General features: G+C 41.5%; 1 protein-coding gene across 1 annotated transcript in view; it reads left to right on the plus strand.

Annotated features, from left to right (window-relative positions):
* CNTNAP2 (contactin associated protein 2) overlaps positions 1 to 24,296 on the plus strand; it is a 1,454,514-nt gene that overhangs the window by 550,961 nt on the left and 879,257 nt on the right. Inside the window, exon 3 of the mRNA XM_063129070.1 lies at positions 5,898 to 6,091. Coding sequence (XP_062985140.1) covers positions 5,898 to 6,091 — 194 coding nt within the window. The remainder of the gene's footprint in view (positions 1 to 5,897; positions 6,092 to 24,296) is intronic.

Here is a 24,296-nt window from a genome sequence, read left to right on the forward strand (position 1 = left end):
AAGGCATATACAAAATTCAGATCAGTTGCTTAGTGCACAATCCTATGGACTGTGCTCCCCATAGAGGGCTCCGTTAAATCCCTTACTTCACAAACCTAAATGTCTGAATCATACAACCATGATCTAACTAATACCTGCTTTAAAGTCGGAGGAGGGCAGATATCAATTAAATCACAGTTTTGGGATTTAAAATGCATGAACAATGTCCTATGTATGAGAAGGACAAAAGGGCCCAGGGAAAAAAGGCCCAGTGTATTAAAATGGAGTTTGGGGAATGCTCAGCAAGTTATATGTGAGAGACAAGCAGGCCACTCATGCTTCACATAGATACATTTATTTTGGCAAATGAATCAAATTTACACAAAGGAAAGATTTGAGGCTAGAGAGAGAGAAAATGAAGCCTAGTGTGAATGCTGAAGGAAATGGTACAGGCACTTGGGTTTGTAAACTATGGCCTTTAAGTAAGTGAATGAAGAGTGAGCTTTGTATATGCCTTTAAGGGGTTAGGTGCAGGTGTTGAAGGTGTGTTAATTTTGTAATTGGATGCTAAAGGCTTCTTGGATCTATTTCAAACCTTGGTTTGGTAGGTGGAGTAGCCCTGGAACTCAGCTACTGAGAATAGCACTTTAACAACTGAAATATTTACCAGTGGTAAGAAAAACAGCTTTTAACCTATATAGCGTGACCATATGCAAAGGAGGGCAAGGCTTCTGTATCTTTAACAGTTGAATTGAAAAGAGAATTTCAGCAGGTGTCATTTATATGCCTGCAGCACCTGGTGAAATTCCTTCTTCATTGCAATGGTTAAAGCTGCAGGAGCCCTGCCCTTTTTTTATCTGGTTACTCCACAAAAGAGAGCAGATTTCTTGCAGCTTTAACCATTGCGATAATGATGGAAATTCACCAGGTGCTGCAGGCATACAAATAACACCAGCTGAAATTCCCTTTTAAATACAACAGTTAAAGATACTGAAGCCCTGTCCTCTTTTTCATATGGTCACCCTAACCTATCACAAAAGTGTTGACTGTGGAAGGTTTGAATTATGTTTTCTTTTACTACTGTGCATTTGGAATGGGTAGAGAAAAACTCCTTTTGTAGGATTAATGATCTACAGAGCTTTCTATGAGAATATGTATGTTTTTGTCAAGTTACCAATTTATTGTGTATGTTTGATTTTCTTTCTAAAAACTCTATTTGTGAAACTACCAGCAAAGCTGTATTATAACACTGTATAATGACTCCTGTTAGTGAGAGAAGAGTCAGCACTTCAGCTTCTGAGCTCTTTAGAAGGCAAATGAAAAGAATGGTAAACTTATTGTGGAGATAGAGGCATCTATAGACTCTGGTACCAAAAGATTAAACTGAAGAACTAGGGCCTTCTGTGACCAATATAGTGAGTGATTGCATCAGGTGAGCTTTCCTAGTTAGCATGTATAGGTGAATTGAGAGGTTTCTCCACGACTCAGCATGGGCTGCTTGTATCTGAGATACCGTTGCTTAGCTGAATGGTCTTTTGCCACCTAGCAGTTCAGGACAGCTATTCTGCTTGTGTATCTGTAGTATATACAGACTAAAAGTAATGGTAAGTAAAAGGCTCATCTTATTGTATGAAGTTTTGTGGCCTTATAAATTTTAAACCTGATCAGGAATGGAATAACCCTATACCAAGCCTGCAATTATAGGAGGAAGGCCCACTGAATTAAGGGGAACTTCTTAGTAAGCATGCTTAAAAGTGCAGTGTGCAGAACATATATCCCTTATAAGCATATAACTCAATTTTGAGAGATTGCAAATGCTCTAAATTGTTTTACCGTATTTCTTTGATTGTTAGAAGCCATCGATTGTAAGACGCACACTAATTTCAGTACCACCAACAGAAAAAAAGCTTTGATTCTAAGAACAATAATCACACCCACGATTCTAAGACGCACCCTGTTTTTAGGGATGTTTATATGGGGAAAAAAGTGTTTCTTAGAATCGAAGAAATAGGGTAGTTATGTGTCCTGTTGTGGGTGAAAGAAGGCGGGGGGGGGGAATAAAGAGACGAGACAAGTATGTATGGTATCGAATTTGGGCCGCATTTGTTGAAGATCTGCAAAAGGAAACTGGGCAGGCCCTAAACTATGCCAGCAACTAGCTAGGCATTTATAACGGGCAAAGCATTCTATGCCTGGAGAGTGGCATCTGGGTGATTGCCACTCCTAGGCCTACCCCTTTTGGGGCAGGAAGGCCTTCTTGTGTAAACCGGGTGAGGTGAGTTGGCCTCACAGGTGACCCTTATCCATCCACTGGGGCTGCAAATCCCTCAGCGGAATGCCTCAGGCATCACCCGTCACCAAACAACAGTGCCACATAATGACCGCCATCCCTTTCCTCTTAACTGTGCCCACCCCTACCAGCCTGTGCCAAATGTGACCAAATTAACCTGAATTAAAATAAATTACAATTCCTAAGCTGCTCTCTCTCCCCGCTAACAATGTGAACTAGACAAAAAACACATAGCCCCAGCCAAACCGGCTATGAGCAAAACTCCCTACTCGGCCTCCAATAGGACAACCAGATAAACCCTCACTGCATACAAGGAGAGAGGGAGCCACGACGGGAAAAGGCTGCTGAGCTGGGATACGGGCAGCTTCTATAAACTGAGCTGCCCTGCCCCAAGCCTGTGGCAGGACCTGATCACTCCAACAGTGAACTGGCATGTCTCCTTCTCTCCCCCCTCCCCAATAGCCTCCCTGCAGCCAGGCAAGCTGGACGCGGGGGAAAGGCATTTCTCAGAATACACTGCTGCCCTGGGTAGTGAGTAAATGTAAAACAGACATCTCAGGCTGAAGTACTATGAATGCGTATGGAGAAACAGCTCCCATTGAACTCATTGGAATTTACTTCTGAATAAACGGGGCTGTTGTTCTCAAGACAGACTCTGTTTTTGTTGCTGTTTGTTTTTAGAAGCTTTTGTTATTTCAGGAGGCAAGATTTTAATACAATATGTCCCCGCTGCCATTTTTCTCCAACACCCCCTGAGAATATCACTACATGGTGATGTACCATCACTCTGACAGTGGCTTCAGGGTAAAATAGTGCCAGCTGTTTTTATTTGGGAGCTATGGGGAGGCATGGCAGCTGCCAGAAGAAACACCAGGGGCTGCTAAGGCCTTCCTGGCAGGAGCTATACTACTGCTTTAAAACAGTTTATAGCAGTAGTGACAAGTGTTGCGGCCCATAGTTTTTTCACCCACCCTTCAGGGAGTTCACCCCCCATTGTGCTTTGAGCATTTCCATGAATGCAGCTAAATGTTCTCCTTGGGAATGTGATCCACTGGCCTTGTGGATGTAGATGATGAAAATGTTTCCTAAGGCGGGCAGCACTTTAGGATTGTAAATCCACTATCAAATCAAAGTAAGTGCAAGCAGCGCCTGGAAGGTGGCGCTGTCTGGCAGAAAATAGATGTTTGAACTTCAACTCCCAAGTGTTCCTGACCTTTGGCCATGTTGGCGGGGGCTTCTGGGCGCTGAAGTCCAAAACTTTCGGAGATCTACCTTCTACGTGAATCAGGCAAGTGCAAGCAGTCTCTGCTGGTCCTCTGAGCTGGAAGTTGTGGCTCAGCCTTTTCTATAAAGAGCCAGTTTGCACAAATGATGGCCTTGAAGCGGCCCACTTATGCAAAATTCAGGCATAAATAGACTAAATTTGTGCATTTTTCAAATGTATGCATGCTGTCAAACACATTTGGGGGGGGGGCTGCAAATCACATTGAAAACTTGGAAATGTATAATCTTTGACTGCAGATTGTGTCTGAGTTAATGTTCAGTCCGGAAGGTGCAAACTGGGTAAAATCCTGATAAAAAAATGAACGAGTATCTCATACATTCCTAGAGCCCACACTGCATGGAGGGAGCTAGAAGTCTAAAGAGTCCTAGGGTAGGGTGTTGTGGGTTTATATCTCCCTGAAGTCCTGCCAAAGCCAACACATGTACACACACAATGTGAAGAAATGCCTCATCTCCTCTACACACCAGTCACAATCTCATCCATTGCACGGGAGAACGTGCTCCTCAAATGTGACCGAGGTCTATCTTGGATATTCCAAAATGGTGGCAAGAGTGGAAGCATGAGTCACTTGAATTTCCCCTAGTCTAAAACGTGTGAATGTGTGTGAGCATATTATACCTGTAAGTAAACATGCATCATTTCCCTGCATTAGGAGAATGTGAATTTCTCACATGTGCTTGTCTTGGATGGGGCCAGAAATGTGGGACAAGGACGCAGGAGTTCTCATGGTTCCTCTAGCAATATTTCCTTGAAATATCTCAAGCAGCTCCAAGAGACAGGACCCATGATATTGGCTTGCTATATAAGGTGGTCAGGAGAGATAAACATCCGATAAAATAATTGCTAGCCCTGTTGGGTTAGAAGTTACTTCACAGACCCACCGATAAAACAAGTGGTCAAGCAGTGGGGGATGTACTCTATGACGTCCTATATGCTTGTCCAGTCAACATGAAAGCCGTCCATTTTCACTTTTCCATTCCACTAATGAAAACCTTGCACATTTCAATGAACGCTATGGTGCTGAAGATAGTTGAGATGTGAATACTCTTATTCCATCCCACTTAATTTGCAAGTGTGGTTTAATGAGGGAACATAAAGAATCAGTCAACTGTCACTGACTTGCGCCAGTCAACTCTGACAAGGGATGCTTTGGATAATTTGGTCAAGCTTTGAAATGATTATACTTTGACAGTTACTAAGAAGATGTAATTGCAATACTATACTGCCAATTGGTTTCTATTCATGGTAGTGTAGTACGTTGTATAAGGACATCTTTAAACAGGTTAAATTAACAGTGTTAAAAAGTCACAAATGACATTAAATTGAATGTGTCTTATATACAGGTCAAGGCTTTTCTTTTCTCCCAGGCATTTTAACAGCATATGCTGAGCTTTTAATAGACCTCAGATATTTGTCTAGGCCTGGCTGAGAGTTCACAGTTGTTTTAAACATATATTGTCTTTGTCTGTTGTCTGTTTTTATACTTTTATGGTTCTAAATTTTGTATATTGATTTTTAATGTTCAATGTTTTAATCTTAGTAAACTGCCCAGAGAGCTTCGGCTATGGGGTAGTATATAGATGGTAATAATAATAATAATACACGTTAAACTTACCATAATAGAGTTGCAACTAGGTATTGTCTAAAGTGAAATGCTTGGAGGTTCCTGCTTATGGAGAAACTTCTGAGAAATCTGAAGGAATGCAAAAGAAATTTGATAATACCAGCAAATTTTCTCAAAGAGGTTCCACACATCTCTGCCTGGGACTTAACAGGAAACCTGAATGCAGGTTGTTACTCAAGCTGTACCTCCTCAAGTCAGGTAAACCCAGAAATGGAGAGAAAAGAGATAGGGATGTCACGAGCACCTGACTGGGTCCGGGGGTCCAGGGGACCCAGTTGGGCAGAACCAGCTCAAGCTCCCAGGAGGTCCCTACAGCTGCCATTGACGCAATGGGAGGGAGTGTGCATTTTCTGGAGCCTCCCACATCCCCTTGCTGCGTCAATGGTGGCCATAAAGGCTCTGTTCATGCCTTCACCCTTGCGTAAATGTGGCTGCCATTGATGCAGGGGGGAGGTGTGCAATTTTGGCGGGAAGGGGGGCAGCTGCTGAGTGTTCACTGGGCCAAGCTGAACCTCAGAAGATGCTCGTGCTGCCCAGGGAGCAGGGGCAGGTGGCAGCGGTGGGGCGAGTGCCTGCCAAGGCACAGGGGGATGAGTTCGCCCACCCCTAAAAAGAGATTAGGTCTAGTATAATTAGGATGATCACTAAGAGTTAATTTCCAAGGAAGCTGTGTTAGGTATTCAACAAATAAATAGTTGTCTGTCTCTCTAACTCCATAGGGGCTGGAGGCTGGTGTCCATCAGACAGTGATCATTACCAATGGCTGCAAGTGGATTTTGGCAACAGGAAGCAGATCAGCTCTATTGCCACCCAAGGCAGATACAGCAGCTCTGATTGGGTAACCCAGTACCGCATGCTTTACAGTGATACAGGAAGAAACTGGAAGCCGTATCACCAAGATGGAAACGTTTGGGTAAGTGACTGTGTCAAGTGGCATATATTGTTCATCATGTGGGCTGTGTTTAGGGTTAACCAGTAGGATTTACTCCTACCCAGCTACACGATGACATGGCTGACTGCATTCCTGCCCTATGGATGGAATGAGTGTTTGTTTTCTGGATAGTCTGTGATGGTATAATTGTTCAAGAGTATTTTGTTCACTATAGTAATACTGTAGTTGTCGTATTTACCAATACTGGGTCTTATCAGGTTTGTCTGGGAAGGCGGCCAGCAGCAACGCTCCTAGTTGCCAGGAGTAACAGGCAGAGATAAGCAAATCCTAGCAGCAGAGATGCAGTGTCAAAGTCCAAAATCAATGTCCAAAGTCACAGTCAGAAGTACGGTCCAGAGGTCCAGTCATGATATAGTCCAAGGTCTTGAATACAGGAAGCACAGCAAGGATAACAAAACCAGCCACTTCACAAGGGTTGTTGCCAGTGCCAGGCAGCTTCTTCTGTTTCCTTTTATCCTATGCTCCTGCCTGGCCCCACCCATCTCCAGTTGTGGTTCATTACTGAGCCTTCCATCTCAGCCAGCTATTTAAGTACAACGTTACACTTCTTCGTTCTGGCTGGATCTGCGCTGCATGGCTCAATCTCCTTATTTCCCGAGGGCTGGGTGGACGACTCACTTCAAGCTCAGAATCTGCTTCGTTGGAGACAGGAGGTGGAGGAGTATGCCTTCATGGAGCTCTTCCGAGGGGCCTGCATCCTCCTTGGCTGCACTCCCCCTTTCTCCCTACAATGCTGCCTCTGGTATGTCCTTGGAGGAAGGAGAGTCTATGGCCTCTGGTAAGTCAGTTTCCTCCTCAGATGAAGATTCTTCGGGTGGGGGGGACCATGACAGTAGTCATCAAGGCTGGATGGAGATTTGTATGGAATTCATGCAAAGGTAGGAAAAGCTTTTACTTTAGAAAGGTGGAGACAAAGGGGAGATATGACAGAAGTTTATAAAATTATGTGTCGTGTGGAGAAAGTGGATATTAAGAAGTTTTCTAACTCATAATACAAGAACCCGAGGTCATCTGATGAAACTGATTGGCAGGAAAGGATCAAGGGCTTGGAGCTTCTTCCATATGAAGAAAGGTTAAGGTGGTTTGGACTTTTAAGTTTAGAAAAAAGATACCCAAGGGAAGACACCGTCATGGATAGTGTAGAGCAAGTGCATATATTTTTCTTCTGATCTCATTGTATAGAACACAGGGTCATCAATGGAACTGGTTGCCAGTAGATTCAGGACAGACAAAAGAAAGTAATTTATGGAGTTCACTACAAGCTGTGGTGATGGTGACTAGCTTAGATGGCTTTAAAGGGGGATTGGACAGGTCTATGGAGGAAATGGTGATCCATGGCCAGATCTACAGGTTATAACACTATGAAAGTGACTTGGAAATGGTATATGGAATGTGTCATGGGCCCCAACGATTGTCATTGCACTTCAGTACCATTATAAAGCAGTGCTGTAGATCCTGCCAATGAGTACTGGTTATGATGGCTTTATGGAACCTCCAGGCTCAGATTTACTATGCCACTGCCCCAATTTCTGGGGAACAACAATGAGGCAGGGCTATTGCCCTGTCCTGGGACTGGGCTTTCTAGAGGTAGCTGGTAGGACATTATGGCCATGGTGAATAAAGCAAAAAGCCTTATTCACCGTGGTTAAATCCATGGTTTAAGGTGTCTTCTGAATGCCCCCCTTGGGAAACAGAATATTGAACTAGATGGACCTTTGATTGAGCAGGTCTTTACTTATGTTCAGAAATTGGTATTGAGTGAAATATTCAGTAACCTAAACATTTCAGTTCTCTCTAATAAAAGGGAAGCCGCCAATCCTTGTACAAACATGGAGATGAGCTTGAAAGTGTATGACTAATGTTTGGTGAAACCTCCAAAGCCAGCATTGGGGGTCAGTTTGATTTCCCAGTGGTTAGGACTGCTCTGCACAACTCCGTGACTCTCCCTGTGTCTAGCAGAATAAGTTGAGCAAATTGAGCTAATCTATGCAGATGTGCTTACTACCCCTAATTTATGCAGACAGTGGCATTCAGCTTTCCTTGGCACAGCATTCTGAGTTCATTAGTTTTAAAGTGCAGCGTGCACGTGCAGCCCCACGTAGTATTTCGTAGAGCTGTCTGCTTCCTCTTCACAAACCGAAGCGCAATGACTCCTTGGCAATGACGTCCCTCAATTCAAATGAGAAAGTAGGGGAACAAGAACTTCAAAGTGCAGAGTTCAGCAGCATTCGTACTAAAGCAGTTTAATATCAAATGACACAGCCAGGGGACAAAATCTGGAAAATGAAGGGATGAATGCCAAAAGAGCCGCAGTTTGGGAGCATGCAGTGTGATGAGGGGAGCAAGAATATGCTGCAGAAGTAATTTTTAACAAAGATATCAAGGAGAACAAACTGTGACAATCTACATAAAATGTTGAAATGACCCTGTTCTGTATGCATTAGGGAAAGAAGTTCTATAATTACCTGCTAGGTGAGAAAGAAATCGAACATCACACAGTGAGATGAGGATGGGAAGAGTTCTTTCAAGGTGAATTTAGAGAAACCTTTCCATTTCTGTAAAGTAGGTTTTCTGTCTTTACCCTCTTGTGCTCTGGGATATGTTCCGTTTTCTTTGATTTTTAATAACATTAGTGAGGCTCTCCTCTCTTGAACAGTAGCAGGTTCCTCTAGTAACTTCATGCGTACTGAAACTCTGCTTTTTCAAAAGTTCACAGGAATACTGATCAGCTAACTTTGTTTGGACATCTTGACAACGGGATGTGAAATGCATCCGTCCTATTGTACAGGTGTCACAGTTCCTTCAGCCAACCCTGGGGCTGTCTAAATGCTTGGAAGCCCCTGGGGTGGGTGCGCGGTGGCATGGCGTCGGTTATACGATGCCACTGCAGTTGTTGGCTTTCTGGTGCAGCTGAGGAGAAAAACGTCGGGGACTTATCCCAGCTTTTTTCTCCAGAGTGAGGTGAGGACATGCAAGATGACGTCAAGACAGCCCATCACCTCACTCCAGAGTTGCAGTAGAGCCGTGGCTGAGAGGGCGGTGGATGGCTGCCCAGAAACCCCATACTCCCTCCTTGGCATCAGGATTACCTAACACCACCCTGGGGAGGGAAAGTGTGGGATTTTCAAAGGATGCAGCACCAACCCAGTGCTGTGAAGACACCCCCCACCCTGTTTACTAGGGTTTGAGCTTATTTTGTGATGCCTGTCCCTGGTAAATGTTTGTCCCTTTAAAATCCCCCACCCTCACTGCACCATACTGGTATAAAATGATATATAAATGCAGGAATGAAAGAAAAAATGACTTTCAGGGAAGCAGGTTTTGAAGGTGCTTATGGTGATAATTTCAGTGAATGATTAAAGATGAAGGCACGGGCACAAATGCCATTATCGACATTATCAAATTGTAAGGGATTGACATGAACACGGTGTCTCGAATGGAATAACTATGGAATGATCTCCCCAATAAGGCCTGCCTGTCGCCAACGTTGTTATCTTTTTGGTGCCAGGTTAAGACTTTTCTCTTTTTTAGGTATTTGGCAGCATATGAAGAGTTTTAATCAAGTCCTGGCTTTGTCTTATTATTATGGTTGATTGCTCAAAGTTATTTTAGATGTATGTTGTCTCTGTGGGTACTGTGTCTATGTGTTTTTCACGTAAATGTTTTTTTAAACTTTGCATACTGCATTTTTAATAGTTTTTTATCTTTGTAAACTGCCCAGAGAGCTTTGGCTATGGGACAGTATAGAAATTATTATTATTATTATTATTATTATTAATAATAATAATAATAATAATCTGTTAAAACCTACATTTTGAATAGAAGGAAAACAGTAGATGTTTTGCAGCTGACTCGTTAAACATTGCAATGAACAGGATTAGTTTTTACTGAGATATGGAAGACCCAACTCTCCTTTTCCCCAACCTGGTGCACACCAGATGGGTTGGACCGCAGTGTCCACCATATCCTAGCCAGCATCACCATTGTAAGGAGCATCAGGCTGGGAGAAGCTGACTTATTCCAAAGCAGACCACTTTAATGGCATTAGCAACCCATGTACATTGATGGTGCTATATAAATAAATAAATAATAATAATAACCCTCCATTGTAAAACCACCTCCAAGCCTATTCAAGTTAGTCAGTTGTGGCCAGTTTATTATCCCAGCTATGCCTCTGTGTCTCTTCGTTCTCGTCTCTTCGCCAACCGGAAACAATTAAGCGCTGCCCACACAACAATGTCTTTGAGTATACGCACAAAATGCTGAAGAGTGAAATTAAATAGCAAAATATCTCCAACCCACTCTTTTCTTTTTGTGCTCAGTTGGACATGGTTAGAACCTCCACTTGAGTCGAAAGGGCAAGGAATGGAGGGTTGGGGCCTGGCGGGCGTGGGGATGTTGGGGCAAGGCCACCATGCAGGGGGCTGTCCTGCCCCCAAACTTAGCCCTCATTCATTCTTCAGAATGCCTGTGCAGTGCTGTTATGTTTTGGTTAGGTGGAAATACTTGCCAATAAACTTTTCAAAACGTTATTTTGTAAGATTCTATAGCTCATCCTTTGCTCTTCACATCCCCTAGAATGTGGATCTTAAATGCCAAACCTTTCCCCAGATTACGGTGTATACAGATAGTATAGTGATTAGATTTACACATGACTTTCATTATAGCAAAAGGTCAATGTATGATCGGAATTCACTCATCTGCCATGCCTCATCTTTTAATGTCAGGAAATATTGATGTAATGAGGAAGCCAGCTAAAGAATAATATACCATCAAAAATGGCTATTTTTGATCTTTTAAGGGAGTGCCAAGTTTGAATGAACTTAATGGATGGAGGTTTAATAGTCTATTAACTTGTTGTCCAGTAATCCATTTTTACCCCTGATGTTAATTTAGGAAATTAAACATGGATATCCAAACTTTGTAACCCCTATTGTGTACTGCTTGGAGGCCACTGTAAGCATCTCATTAAGGAGTGTAACAGCGAAACTTGAAGCTAAAAAACAAAAGCAAAATAAAAAACCTACCCATAGTGTGTGTGTGCTTTCAGGTGACAAAAATAGAAAAATGCAATCAGAGTTTACTTGGAATGCAATTACAGTTTGAACCAAACCTTCCCAATTAAACCTCTGTTAGCTGTGTAATTCACATCATTATGATCATCTACACTTATACATCAGAATAGCCTGAAATGTGATGGCAATTTTTCATATTGGTATGTTGTGTCTAGCACTAATTATTATTATTTTCCCGATGTTTCCAGTCTGTCAATCATATCTATGCTTTCTTGCATATATTACAGACCAACATTTAAACCATGTGTGCCAATGCAAAGAATGTGGGTTGAATCCATACAAAGTTAGTTGCATTACATTCTCATTAAAATAAATGAATTTAAAAAATATTCAGAGTTCAAAAATTATCCACTGTTGACATGCATATTTGCCATTTCACTTCAGAATGTGAAAATCAAGTGTTTTAGAATTTTTTGCATATTTTGTATTTTTTTTTAAGCAATTCTCTAACAAGAATGCTCATAACTCAAATACGGAATGTTTTTGCGTGTTATATATCAGTCAGGTATTAAATACTGCTGCATGTCATCTGTCACATACTGATAATAAATGCCATTGCATGTCAACTATTATAGACAGTTAAATATATGATAGCATGTTGGTTGTCAAATGCTAGTTAACATTACATGTCAACTATATAATTCACTGGTATGTCTGCCAAATTTTATCATAAGAGTAATTCAAGGCAAATAAGCAGGTTCCTGTGAAAGCAAAACATTTCTACAAACTTTGAAGGAAATCAAAACAAGTTGATAAAACATTCAAATTTTATTAATAGTGGTGGGAATTACAGTTCTCTAGTTTTACTGTAAGGTTCAGAAGGAATTAATTCATATCTATCCTTCTGGCATCATTTTTTGCTGTGCAGGAACAACAATGCAGTTTTGTTTTGCTTTCTAATTCATGCTGGTTCTTTAGGAATATATTGGAAATTCATTTCAGTTCATTTGTGAACAAAAATTGCCCAGTTTGCACCTCCCAGACTCAAATCTGACTACAATCTGCAGCTGAAGTCTGTGCATTTCCAAGGTTGTGATGCAATTTGCAGGAGGAAAAAAGGTGTTTGAGAAATGCATACACTGGAAAAACATGCATGAAAAATGTGTACATTTCAAAAATGCTGAAACACATGCATTAATCAGTGGAAGGAAATGTATGCATTTCAAAGATGCATACAATTAATATGCTTATTTGGAAAATTGTGTACAAAAATATGCACAAATTTTGGGGCAAGCAGAAAAAACCCCAAGTTTGGAATCTCATACGGCCATGAGTTGGAGCAAGCTTTGAGGTGGATTTGGAAAACATCAGTGAGCTCAAGTTTTGCTGATTCACGCATCTCTATTGTGGTGCATGTACACATGCCTATGTACAGTAATTGTTGTTTGTGCACCTTTTAAATATCCTAATTTCTTTGGTGGGGGGCTTCTGAAGAAGCCAGTTGCAGAAGTATCTGTCTGTGATGATATAGATAACTTCAGCCTCATGGGATCTAAATTCAGGTTACAAAATATAAAATGGTCAAGCTCTGGCCAGAAATAAATATGAATACAGCATTGGCCAAAATGTTGTCCAATTTCCTGCTTACTCCATACGATTTGAAATTAAATGTATCATGCTTCAGTAGATGCTTCCAGGTTGTATCTGGTGGTGTCATTTCACACGTGCAAATGGTGTTGCACTAACAGAAACCAAGTTCTGAACTATGTTCAAGGGGAGAATCTAACTTAAATTGGGCAATCGCTTGCAGATCTTTGGTTTACAAAGTGGTCCACTAGCACATATGCAACCACTTGTACGATAGGAAAGTCAGTGACTCTGCTAAGCACAGCCATGTCTTCTGCTAATTGTATGTTGAATTTAGGCCCTTGAACCCTTCTCTGAAATCTAACGATAGTCTCTTTAGATAACTTTTCCCCGCTATGGCCACCAATTCAGGATACAATTTCATGCCGCTATTTCATTTTCAGTGTTTACAGAGCAGATCTCTAACGACTGCTTCACACATTATTTATTTATTTATTTAGAATATTTATATACTGCTCCCCATTGAAAAATTTCGGAGCGGTGTACAAGATAAAATGAAAATAAAAACAGAATAAAACAGTTAAAACAAAATTTAAAAGAAGCAAAAACAGAGATTCAAGGCTGCATGTTAAGGAAAGGCTTCTTGGAATAAAGATGTGTTCAGGAGGCACCGAAAGGAGTATAAGATTGGTGCCTGCCTGACCTCCAGAAGCAGGGAATTCCACAGGAGGGGAGCCACCACGCTGAAGGCTCTTCCCCTGGTGGACTCCAATCGGAGGACCTAAGATCTCTTAACAACAAAATGTGAATGTGGGAAACATGTACTTGCAAACATGTATTACACAAGAAAGCGTTTCATGCAGCTGAGATTGGTTGTGGGTCTTTGTTGAGTATTTACTGTTCTTGGTAGGAAACTAGGATTTTGGTGCTGTATAATGTGTGAAACACCCTGAAGTGAATACCCTCTCCATGGTCCTCCAAACTCAACCAAAAGTCTTTTGGATAGTCATTCTAGATTAATGAGCTGCTCCACTACTCTTCAAAGGCTACAGAATGTTAAGATGAGCAGAAAGTCAATTTGAGATTTAGTGATTCATTTTAATTGTGTGGTTCTTTGACTAGGAAGGTCCAGGTTCAAATCAGTCCCAAAGCATAGTTCACTGAGCATTAACCAGAATTTGGCCATCCTTAGAAATACATTTTATTTCATTCATTTTCATTTTTATACTGCTGAAGCTCTCTGGGCAGTTCACAAAAATTACAAAACATCATATAAACAACTTTAACATATAAAATTTAAAAACAATTTAAAACCGCTAAGAACAATTACAACGTGATAACAGACATCATAAAACAACTGACCTTCAGAACCTTTTGTTAAATTAAACTAAGTGCCTAAGCTCTGTGCACTTTTAATTAACAGTGGAACGGCATTATCAACAGACAAACCTCATGGGTTATTGATTTTCGTTGTTGTTGTTGTTGTTATTTGTGGATTGATTTGATGCATAAGTTTGCTTCATTGCATGCCTTTCCGAGCTTGGAATGTTTGATTCCTAACAGAGCGTAAAGGCTCTGAATACGTATTTTGAACACAATGAAAACTCCCTATGATTGAAATTTAAAATTGTATAAATGCATGATCCCAAAATGCCATTATTTCTGAAGAAATCATGGTGCATATTATCACAACTGGTTCATCTATGCAAGCTGGATTTAAAACAAGCTGTTTTCCTTACAGTAAAGCAATTCCAAACATCATCTCATGTTTACCCTGTACCGACGGAGAGATGCTGGCTTTCTACCTGTCCTGACAGCTTTGAGTGCTAAGCCTTCCTGTTGAATTATCTGCTTTTGTTTAGATAAATAGCTTTGCCTGTTTCAATGATTCTGACGAGATAGAAAGATGAATTGGAGCCACAGAGGACTCTCTTAAAGCTGCTACACTGGACTGGAAGTGGGCCCTTGTAGTCTCTGGCAATGTGGTTAAATATTCTATTAAGACCTCCCCTTTGTAGCCCCACAGAAATCCAGGAAATTAAAGGAATGACTTTTTTACCATATGGTAAAAAAGCTACCATATGGCTACCATAGCTACCATATGGCTCCCAGTTATGTGACAATTGAGTCATTCTAGAACAGGGGTGCAAAAACTCATACCCAAGTACCAAAAGCAGCCCTCTAGGGTTCCTAATCTGGCCCTTGAGGGTTTCCCAGAAGGCCTTGAAAGGGTTTTTTTTTAAAGGGGGGTGGCTTTAAAAGGGGTGGATGAATTCCTGGAAGAGAAGGCTATCAATGGCTACTAATCCTGGTGGCTATGTTGTACCTCCAGTGTCTGAAGCAGTATGGCTATGTAGACCAGTTGGGGAACTTGGGTGGGAGGGTGCAATTGAACTCATGTCCTATTTGTGGATTTCTTGTGGGGAGCTGGTTGGCCACTGTGTGACTACAATGCTGGACTAGATGGACTCTTGGTCTGATCCAGTGTGGTTCTTCTTATGTTCTTAATTCCCCTTCCCCAACCAGCAATCATTTAGTGATTTTCTGGCTTTTGTGCAGTTCCCCAACACTTATTCTAAAGGCTGATATTGCCTCTCCTAATGCTTGCTTATTGATAGTAATACCTTTAAAGTTTAAACTAAAATAGCCTGGTGTTTTTGGTTGGTTGGTTTTGGCCCCCTCTGTCTTTAGCCCTATAGATCACCAAAATGCAGCCCTGTGAGAGCACCCCCAAAATGGAATTTGGCCCTTGGGCTGAAAGAAATTCTGCACCCATGCCCTAAAGGACCATCTGCTCCCACATGAGTCTGCCTGGTCATTATGATTGGCCTTGGAGACTCTGCCACATCTCTCCCCACTTATGGTTCCCCACTTGTAGTTCCCTCTTCCCAGAGGGGTTTTTGTGGAGCCATCTCTATTTTATTTTCAGTACCAGTTGGAAGCCTTTTTATTTGCCAAGGCCTTTTAGTTTTGTCCTTATTTTATATTGGATTTTTAAAAGCTGCCTGCTGTTGGATGCTGTTGTATTTTTAGGTTTTACTTTGTAAGCTGTTCTGAGAGCCTTGGCTACAGAGTTCCTAACAAATGTTTATAATAAATGCACCTGAGAAGTAAGTTTGTCTGACATAATGGGTCTTTCTCTAAACTATGTGTTCACAAGATTATAGGCTTTGGCTGCCATCCTCTTCACATTGAGTTTTCCAGAAGTCCCTCCCTTCCACCCCACCCCCAAAAAACATAAAGGGCAAACTCTACACTCCCAAACAGCTCAACTAGGACTGAGCATGGTCAGCAGCCACAGAATATTAAGAGCCAGTTGGTGAAGGAAGGGAGGAATGAAAAAAGACAGACAGCCGATGGTGTTGGACTAGAGTTTTCTGGAGGAGGACATGACCGGGTGGAATTAGGAGCACACCTGTTAGGAGCTGAAGCCATCCTACACCTTTTTGTTCCAGATCCCACTTGTGTACATAGATACCCATTTCCCTGAATGGTAGGAAATTCCCAAGACAGTTGCTATAAGGATTAGTTTTCTTGTGAGGAGACAGCAATGTGGGCTTATAATATGTTTGTGACTTCTGTTTCCTTACAAATATCCATGCTGAAAGTCGAGAATTGTCAAAGACAGCAGCAATTCCCTGAGAAGCAAGCAAACATGTGTTTTGATCCCCTAAGGCTCCTTCTTACGACAAGCTGTCAAATTTGGACTTCTACCCCTTTCTGGCTCCAGCCCAACTCCCCAACTGTTTCTTCCATGCCCACATGGAGGCATCTGAGCCCATCTATGTAGTCATCAGCCATCTATGCTTATTGATGAAACCATCAAAACCTGCTGAGCAAACTTCTTCAGCTAACTCTAGAAATATCAACTGACCACTAGCAGCCAAGCAAGGCAGGATCTACACCACTGCTTTAAAATGGTTTATAACAGTAGTGACAACTGTTGGGGCCCAGGACACACTCCAGATACAGTTTTCAACCCGCTTTCAAAGTGTCATATCCTGCTTGGTGTAGATCTGGTCCAAGTCATAGTAAAGGTGGTCATCTCACCCAATCCTCACAAAATAACTTTTCTGTTAAAATATATTCATTCAGTTCTCACAATAAAGACTTCGTTACTCGTCTGCTCTTTTAGTTTTACCCTACCCAGTGCCTGTTTACCCTACCCTGTGCCTGTTTGCTTTCTCTTCCCCTCCTTATTGTTTTATTATGGTTTTATTAGAATGTAAGCCTATGCGGCAGGGTCTTGCTATTTACTGTTTTACTCTGTACAGCACCATGTACATTGATGGTGCTATATAAATAAATAAATAAATAAATAATAATAATAATAATAATAATAATAATAATAATAATAATAGATTATCAGCACAATTCTATCCATGGTTACTTCAATGTACCTTACTCCCAGGTAAGTAGCATGTTGATACAGCCCTTTTGTTTTATGGTGGCCCCATTTTGATTCTCAGCACTCCTCACATGCATTGGCTATTTGAGGGAGTGACAGAGCACTATGCCATCTTATTATCTGTCACTAAGGATGGAAACAGGTACTAGGGGGTATGGGATTTAGTATCATTCCTAAGAAGGGGACATAATATTACCCAAATCATGTATTCAGTATGTATTGTTTTAATTTTTGAAAGCAGTGCAGAATTCATTATGTATCAAGCAAATAATTCTCAACTTTTCTAACAGCAGGGCATGACTTGTTTAGCTGTTATAGCTGCTAATAACATTAAAAAATAAAGCCTTCTTATAACAGGAGAAAAATGTTTAACTGAGATTGGGCCAGAACACAGCAAACAGCTTAAGCCTTTCTTCTGCTGCTTTTCCTCTTTCCCCCCCCCCCCCCCATGAGATGATTATATTACAACCTCAGCATTTTTAACTGGGAAGTGGACAGCAGGGGTTGAGGACTTTGGTGAAATTTAGTTAACAATGAACAAGCAAGAGCTATAAAGGAGAAAAAGTCAAAGGCTAAGTCTCTCTCCTTTTCAGAAATATATATATATATATATATATATATATATATATATATATATACATACATACATACATACTTCAGCTAGGACCGCATCAGCATTTTCTCCAGTCTGCTGACAGGAGAACCAGACGAATTTTGCTGATATCAAGCTGCTCTTTAATAGGGCTAAATCCCTTACAATGTCCAGTAAACCAGGTGCAAAAAAAAAAAAAGTGCTGTTAGCAAAGGGAAATAATATAACCTTGTCAAACTACAATGTCTTATCAGTAGGATTAAGCCAGAATAAAAGGAATGTCTAGAACATCAGAATAGCTATGACTGGTGAGTACTAAAGACTGTAGCTACTAAAGACTGTAGCTGCTTTTGATATTCTCAGACTGTTCCTTGCGGTATAGTTCTAAAGCAATCAGTGTGTGTGTGGTGGAGGCGGGGAGGATATTCAACCTGCACCAGTCCATTTGATCATCTCAGCAAACCATTGTATACGTGTCATAGCTCTTTCTACACTGGACCACTCCAGGTGATCATGGGCGGAGGACTCTTCTGTATATACCAAAACTAGGATGGACCTTTCTTCTGGGAATGCTAACTTTCACTGACACTGACATTTTCTCAATTGCTGTCTTATACCATAGAAAATAGCAAGCACTTCTATGGCAAAATATGCTCATTCCTTTTGATTAATTGTACAACGCTGGCCCATCACTTTATTATTGTTGACACCATACTTTGGCTTTTCATTTCTGTTGGATTCACCTTTTGGAAATGATAGATGTGTGTTCGCATTTGTATGGGGAAACAATTTGGACCTTCTCTAATGATGCAGAAGATAATATGCGAAAGCAAAATGTTTCTGATCTATTAATATTAATATGCTTTTCTATGAAACTGCTCAGATATTTAGAAAGTTAGAAGTTTGCTTTTATAGTTGTCTAGTAAGAGTGCAATTTATTTTATTTTATTTTATTTATTTACTGCACTTATATACCGCTCCCATAGCCAGGGCTCTCTGGGCGGTTTACAGAAATTCTACCATTTAATACTAATACTATTACTATTAATTAGCTTCACATTAGTGAAGACAATAGTAAATTGCTTAAGGTCCCCACCCTATACACATTTACCAGGGAGTATGTTCCATTGAGTTTAGCAGGGCTTACTTTTGAGTAGACATGTGTAGGATTGTGCAGTTAGGGAGTCCTAGCTATTACACTTGCACTGAATATGTTTGATCTTAATGCTTTCCGATATGGGGAAACATCTTTATATATCTCCTCATTTAGAGAAAACAGCTAACCTTACATTGGCCAACTAGTATCTGTATTGTTATAAGCTTGAAGGGTTGGCAGATCTGCTAGATGGTTTTCACCCCCGCTGATTCTTTGTTAGGTAAAATATAGGTGATATGTTGCAGTGGGAACTGAATAGTTAGCCAATTGCTTCCTGATACAGGGTAATGTTTGGAATCTTTTGAATAGAAGAACTGCCAAAGGAGGGGGCGGATCTACACAGACACACACACTTAGGTAGGAAAGATGTTAGCTAGGTCACTGTGTGAAAGAAAAAAAGGAAAACTGCAATTTGCATCAGACACAGAGAAAGGGGCAGAGAACTGAGGCCTAATCTACGCCCAGTAGCATATGAAAGCGGTATATAAAAGGCAGGAGCCACACCACTGCTTTATAGCGGTACTGAAGTGCACTGACAACTGTTGGGGCCCAGTGATACATACCATATGCCGCTTTCATAGTGCTATACCCTGCTTGGTGTAGATTAGGCCTTTGTTTGGGCTTAGTAAGAACCTCAGGGTGCAATTCTGTGCATGTTTTGGCAGAAAAAGGTCTTACAACTCCCATCATTCCCCAGCCAGCCATGCCGGCATCTCTCTAAACATGCATGGGATTGCGTCTTTAGGGTGCTGACTGTCTCCCAAAAGATCTGATGTGGGAACAGTGGACTTCGGCCATGTCTCTATCTATGTTCAACATGTATATTTGTAAATAAACATGAAAATAACAAAATACTAATAAGGCTCCAGTGAGATCCTTATAAACCAAATCTGGGTAGGTGCTATACTCCTGGAATTTCTCACTACTCAACGAAGTGGGGTAGATATAACTGCATGCTGTGTAGGTACATCATATTATCCTTTAATTTTACTGTAGATCCTCCAGAGTAACTAATTATCTAGTCTGCAGCATGGCTTTCTCTTAATAATGTGATTGTCACTGTCGGTAATTTATGCATTTAATTTCCTTCTGACCTCGTTGTTTACAATCTCTCTCCCCGACAACCACGTAAACCTAAACTCTCAGTAACACTCCATGCATCTCATGAAGTGGGCTAGTCCATGAAAACGTACGCCAGAATAAATGTGTGAGTCCTTAAGATGCCATGAGACTTTTTGTTGCTTTTGCTGCAACTAGGCTAGCACTGCTACTGGGATTCATTTTATTCGTTACGTAGAAGCACTAGATTGATTTCAGACCTCTTTCTGCAGCAGGTTCATTCTCTCTTATAAAATTAGAGGCGGTAGAACTAATAAGCAGAAATGGTGAGATGTGATGGCATTCCCTAGGGGTTCCTCTAACACAAACTCCTGGGTCCATCTTATTGGGACATTCTGGGAACTATAGTGAAAAACCTTGTTTGCCCTTTTGTTCCCCAGGCTGGCTTGTGGCAAAACCTCTCTGCTGCTGCTCTTAATTTGAGACAAGCTTTCGCTCATGGGGCTTGTTTGCTAGTGCTTTCTTTTTTTTGGCCTTTAACTAAGGCTTTGCAGCAGCTAATGAAGCAAGAGAACCCTGCACCAAAAAGAAGTCAAACAGTCCTGTACGTTTCTTACAAACTAATAGGTGATTTGCTGAGATTTAAATTGAACATGATAGCAGATAAACTTATTTGAACTAAGTTTTAGTGAAGACATAGAATCATAGAATAGTAGAGTTGGAAGGGACCTATAAGGCCATCGAGTCCAACCCCCTGCTCAATGCAGGAATCCACCCTAAAGCATCCCTGACAGATAGTTGTCCAGCTGCCTCTTGAATGCCTCTAGTGTGGGAGAGCCCACAACCTCCCTAGGTAACTGATTCCATTGTCGTACTGCTCTAACAGTCAGGACGTTTTTCCTGATGTCCAGCTGGAATCTGGCTTCCTGTAACTTGAGCCCATTATTCCGTGTCCTGCACTCTGGGAGGATCGAGAAGAGATCTTGGCCCTCCTCTGTGTGACAACCTTTTAAGTATTTGAAGAGTGCTATCATGTCTCCCCTCAATTGTCTGTTGTCCAAGCTAAGCATGCCCAATTCTTTCAGTCTCTCTTCATAGGGCTTTGTTTCCAGACCCCTGATCATCCTGGTTGCCCTCCTGTGAACACGCTCCAGGGGGTGCAGACAAGCTAGGGGGATTCTACATGTCGTACTGAGGGCGCTTCCATGCGCCCCCAATACGACCCCAAAGTGATCGTGTAGCTTGCCTGGAGAAGAGACGAGGAAGAGGCGTTCTTGCCGCCGCCGCTGCCGCCACCCACCTACCTCCTCGCTGGCTGGGTCGGAGAGCTCGGCGGAAGAAGGCGGGGCTCTCCGACCCGGCCGGTGAGGAAGTAGGTGGGTGGCGGCGGCGGCGGCAAGGACACCTCTTCCTCGTCTCTTCTCCAGGCAAGCTACACGATCGCTTTGGGGTCGTATTGGGGGGGCATGGAAGCGCCCTCAGTACGATGTGTAGAATCCCCCTAGCTTGTCTGCATCCTTCTTGAATTGTGGAGCCCAGAACTGGACGCAATACTCTAGATGAGGCCTAACCACAGCTGAATAGATGAGTTCACTACTAAATGCATTCACCCCCACACACCCCTGTAGCGTTACCTACTATCTCATAATAGCTTCTATTGTTCGACCATTAAAGGGACGATTTTTAAAAGGGGAGGAACTCTTAGAATGTGGCTAGTCATAATACATTTATTAGTCTATAAGGTACTACAGAACTTCTTCTCCGATCCTTAAATTTGTGTCATAACATAGACACAGGTTTAGGATATGGAGTTAAAATTGCTAGGGCAAAAATGGGGGTTTCTAATGTTTTGTTTTTTTGCAAAAAGTAACATTATCTGTGAGCTACATGGAGACAAAAAGCTGAGTTTACCAAACAGTCTACATTTAATGGAGAGTTGCTGCCAATTCCAGCTCCCTGATAAGTGCAATTTTTCACACCCAATCGGTTGAATCCAGGATCTGCCTTCTGTGGATGTAAGGACTCTACTAATGGAAGATTCCTCCAACCAATTTTGGGGGATGTCCCCCTCCCTCTGCACAGCATCTCGTCCTATTCAGCTGGGTCTCTCAACCGTCTGAGAAGCATTTTCATAGAATCATAGAATAGTAGAGTTGGAAGGGGCCTAAAAGGCCATCGAGTCCATCACCCTGCTCAATGCAGGAGTCCACCCTAAAGCATCCCTGACAGATGGTTGTCCAGCTGTCTCTTGAAGGCCTCTAGTGTGGGATAACCCACAGCCTCCCTAGGTAACTGGTTCCATTGTCGTACTGCTCTAACAGTCAGGAAGTTTTTCCTGATGTCCAGCTGGGATCTGACTTCCTGTAACTTGAACCCGTTATTTTGGGGGAGCTGGAGGGGCTGTCATGAGGAAGAGAGGGTGAAGAAGTCTGCTCAGTTGCACACACCTAAATTTGGATCCAACCATACAATTTTTTAGTATATTGTTCGTTTCCGCCCCAGCATACACTGCAGGTGTTTTGTACATCTAAAAATGTAGTGCGTGAAGTGGCCTGGTGCTGTTAATACTTACAGCAGTAAACATGTTTTACAGTGGAAAGTAGAGTTGCTTTAGAAATTTGATCTTGAATCCCAACACAACCCACTCTGTTCTGTTCCTCTCAGGCTAATGTGTGGATCAGAAGTTAATGATCTGCTGGCTTTCACATTTCTTGAATGTTTTGATTCATTTTAAAGTTTGTATTTTGAAATAAAGTATTTAAAGGGGGGAGAATAACCCCTTTAGCCACTTCAGTCTAAGTTAAGACACACCCTCTTACCCACCCGAAAATTTAACAGAACATTCAGACAACGTCTAAGCCATGGTTAGGCCACTAACCCTGTTGCAGCAAATAGTGAGTGAGCATGTTTAAACCATGGTTATGTAGCCACCATGGTTAGGAATGGTTCACACAACAAGCTAAGTCATGGTTCACATGACATGCTACACCATAATGTTTAGCTCAAAATGCTTAACCACAGTGTGTCATCTGAACAGGTTCATTTTTCTTGTCCCCACATTTTCTTTTAACTCCACAAATTGCTGAAGAAAACTGGGCCTAAAACATCAACCAAGCCCTTGCTAAGAGAGGCTGACATTAAGTTTGAAATGTCACAGTGAACATGAATGTAGGCATCATCAACCATCCAGTGAGAAAAGCTGCAAGTTCATAGTGACTCTAATAAAAAAAAATATAAATCTGTACCTTTAACGTTTTGAGTGCTACTGTTTTAGAAATACCCAGGGTAAGTGTAACACACACACACACCGAAATTGATTGTATTCTGAAGAAAGATGGGTGTAGATTTGGTTCACAGTGTGTAAAAGTCCTGACAGAAACATTCAGAAGGCTCTGATGGTTTCCATAAAGAAAATTTGATCTGCAACTGCTAATGGGAGAAGAGCCACACTTGGGCTCAAAATCAGAAATTTAATTAACAGTGTCTCAATGGTAATTGTATCAAGGTATTTGATTAGAAGTCTAACATTAATGAGGGTTCTTTGACAGCCCAGAGCTAATTGGAATCCTGGATGAATATTAGGTGTCAAACAATGCAGGGTAAGTAACTTTAGAAGTGAATGAAATGTGATGAATTTGATAGGGTCTCTCTCCGTGATCGCTACAGGATATTAATTATTCCCTTATAGTTTATGGTTTGGTTTCATTGGTCCAAGAAGGCAGTGTACTCTCTTCTTGTGAAATATAAATGAGAATTCACATAAGTGGATGCATGGTAGCCATAGGACATTTCACATGTACTGTTTTGCTAATACTGGCCAACTGACCATGCACACCTGTTGCCATTTGTAGGATTCAGCTTTTAACACACGAGAGAGAGAGAGAGAGAGAGAGAGAGAGAGAGAGATTTACCTATGTTGAACTACATGGCTGTTGTAATAGGGATGGATGAATCTGTCAGTTTCACTTTCTTGTTCATTTGATATATATTTTTAAAAATCTCAATTTCTTTCCATCCCATATATGAAGAAATTTGTAAATTTTGGTAAATTATTCTGAAAAATGAACTGAAACAAAATCCTCACCCATCTGCCCCAGCCAAATTCAATAGATGCAGCTAGTCCCGGCATGGAGAGAACTTGCATGCCATACCCCTGTCAAAGATGAGGAGTCTGTCTGGGGGGAAAAAACGATGGCAACCCTAACGCAGCACCAGATATATGGCTGAATTCATAACTATTCAAATCCAAACTTCTAAGATCTCAAAGCCCTTGACTTGAATAGACAAATCAGTTGGTTTTGCTTCTCCCACATCCCATTAAAAAACAAACTGAAGTTCATTTCATCCCA

The sequence above is a fragment of the Elgaria multicarinata genome, chromosome 1 (assembly GCF_023053635.1).
Source record: "Elgaria multicarinata webbii isolate HBS135686 ecotype San Diego chromosome 1, rElgMul1.1.pri, whole genome shotgun sequence".
In the NCBI taxonomy this organism is placed as follows: Eukaryota; Metazoa; Chordata; class Lepidosauria; order Squamata; family Anguidae; genus Elgaria; species Elgaria multicarinata.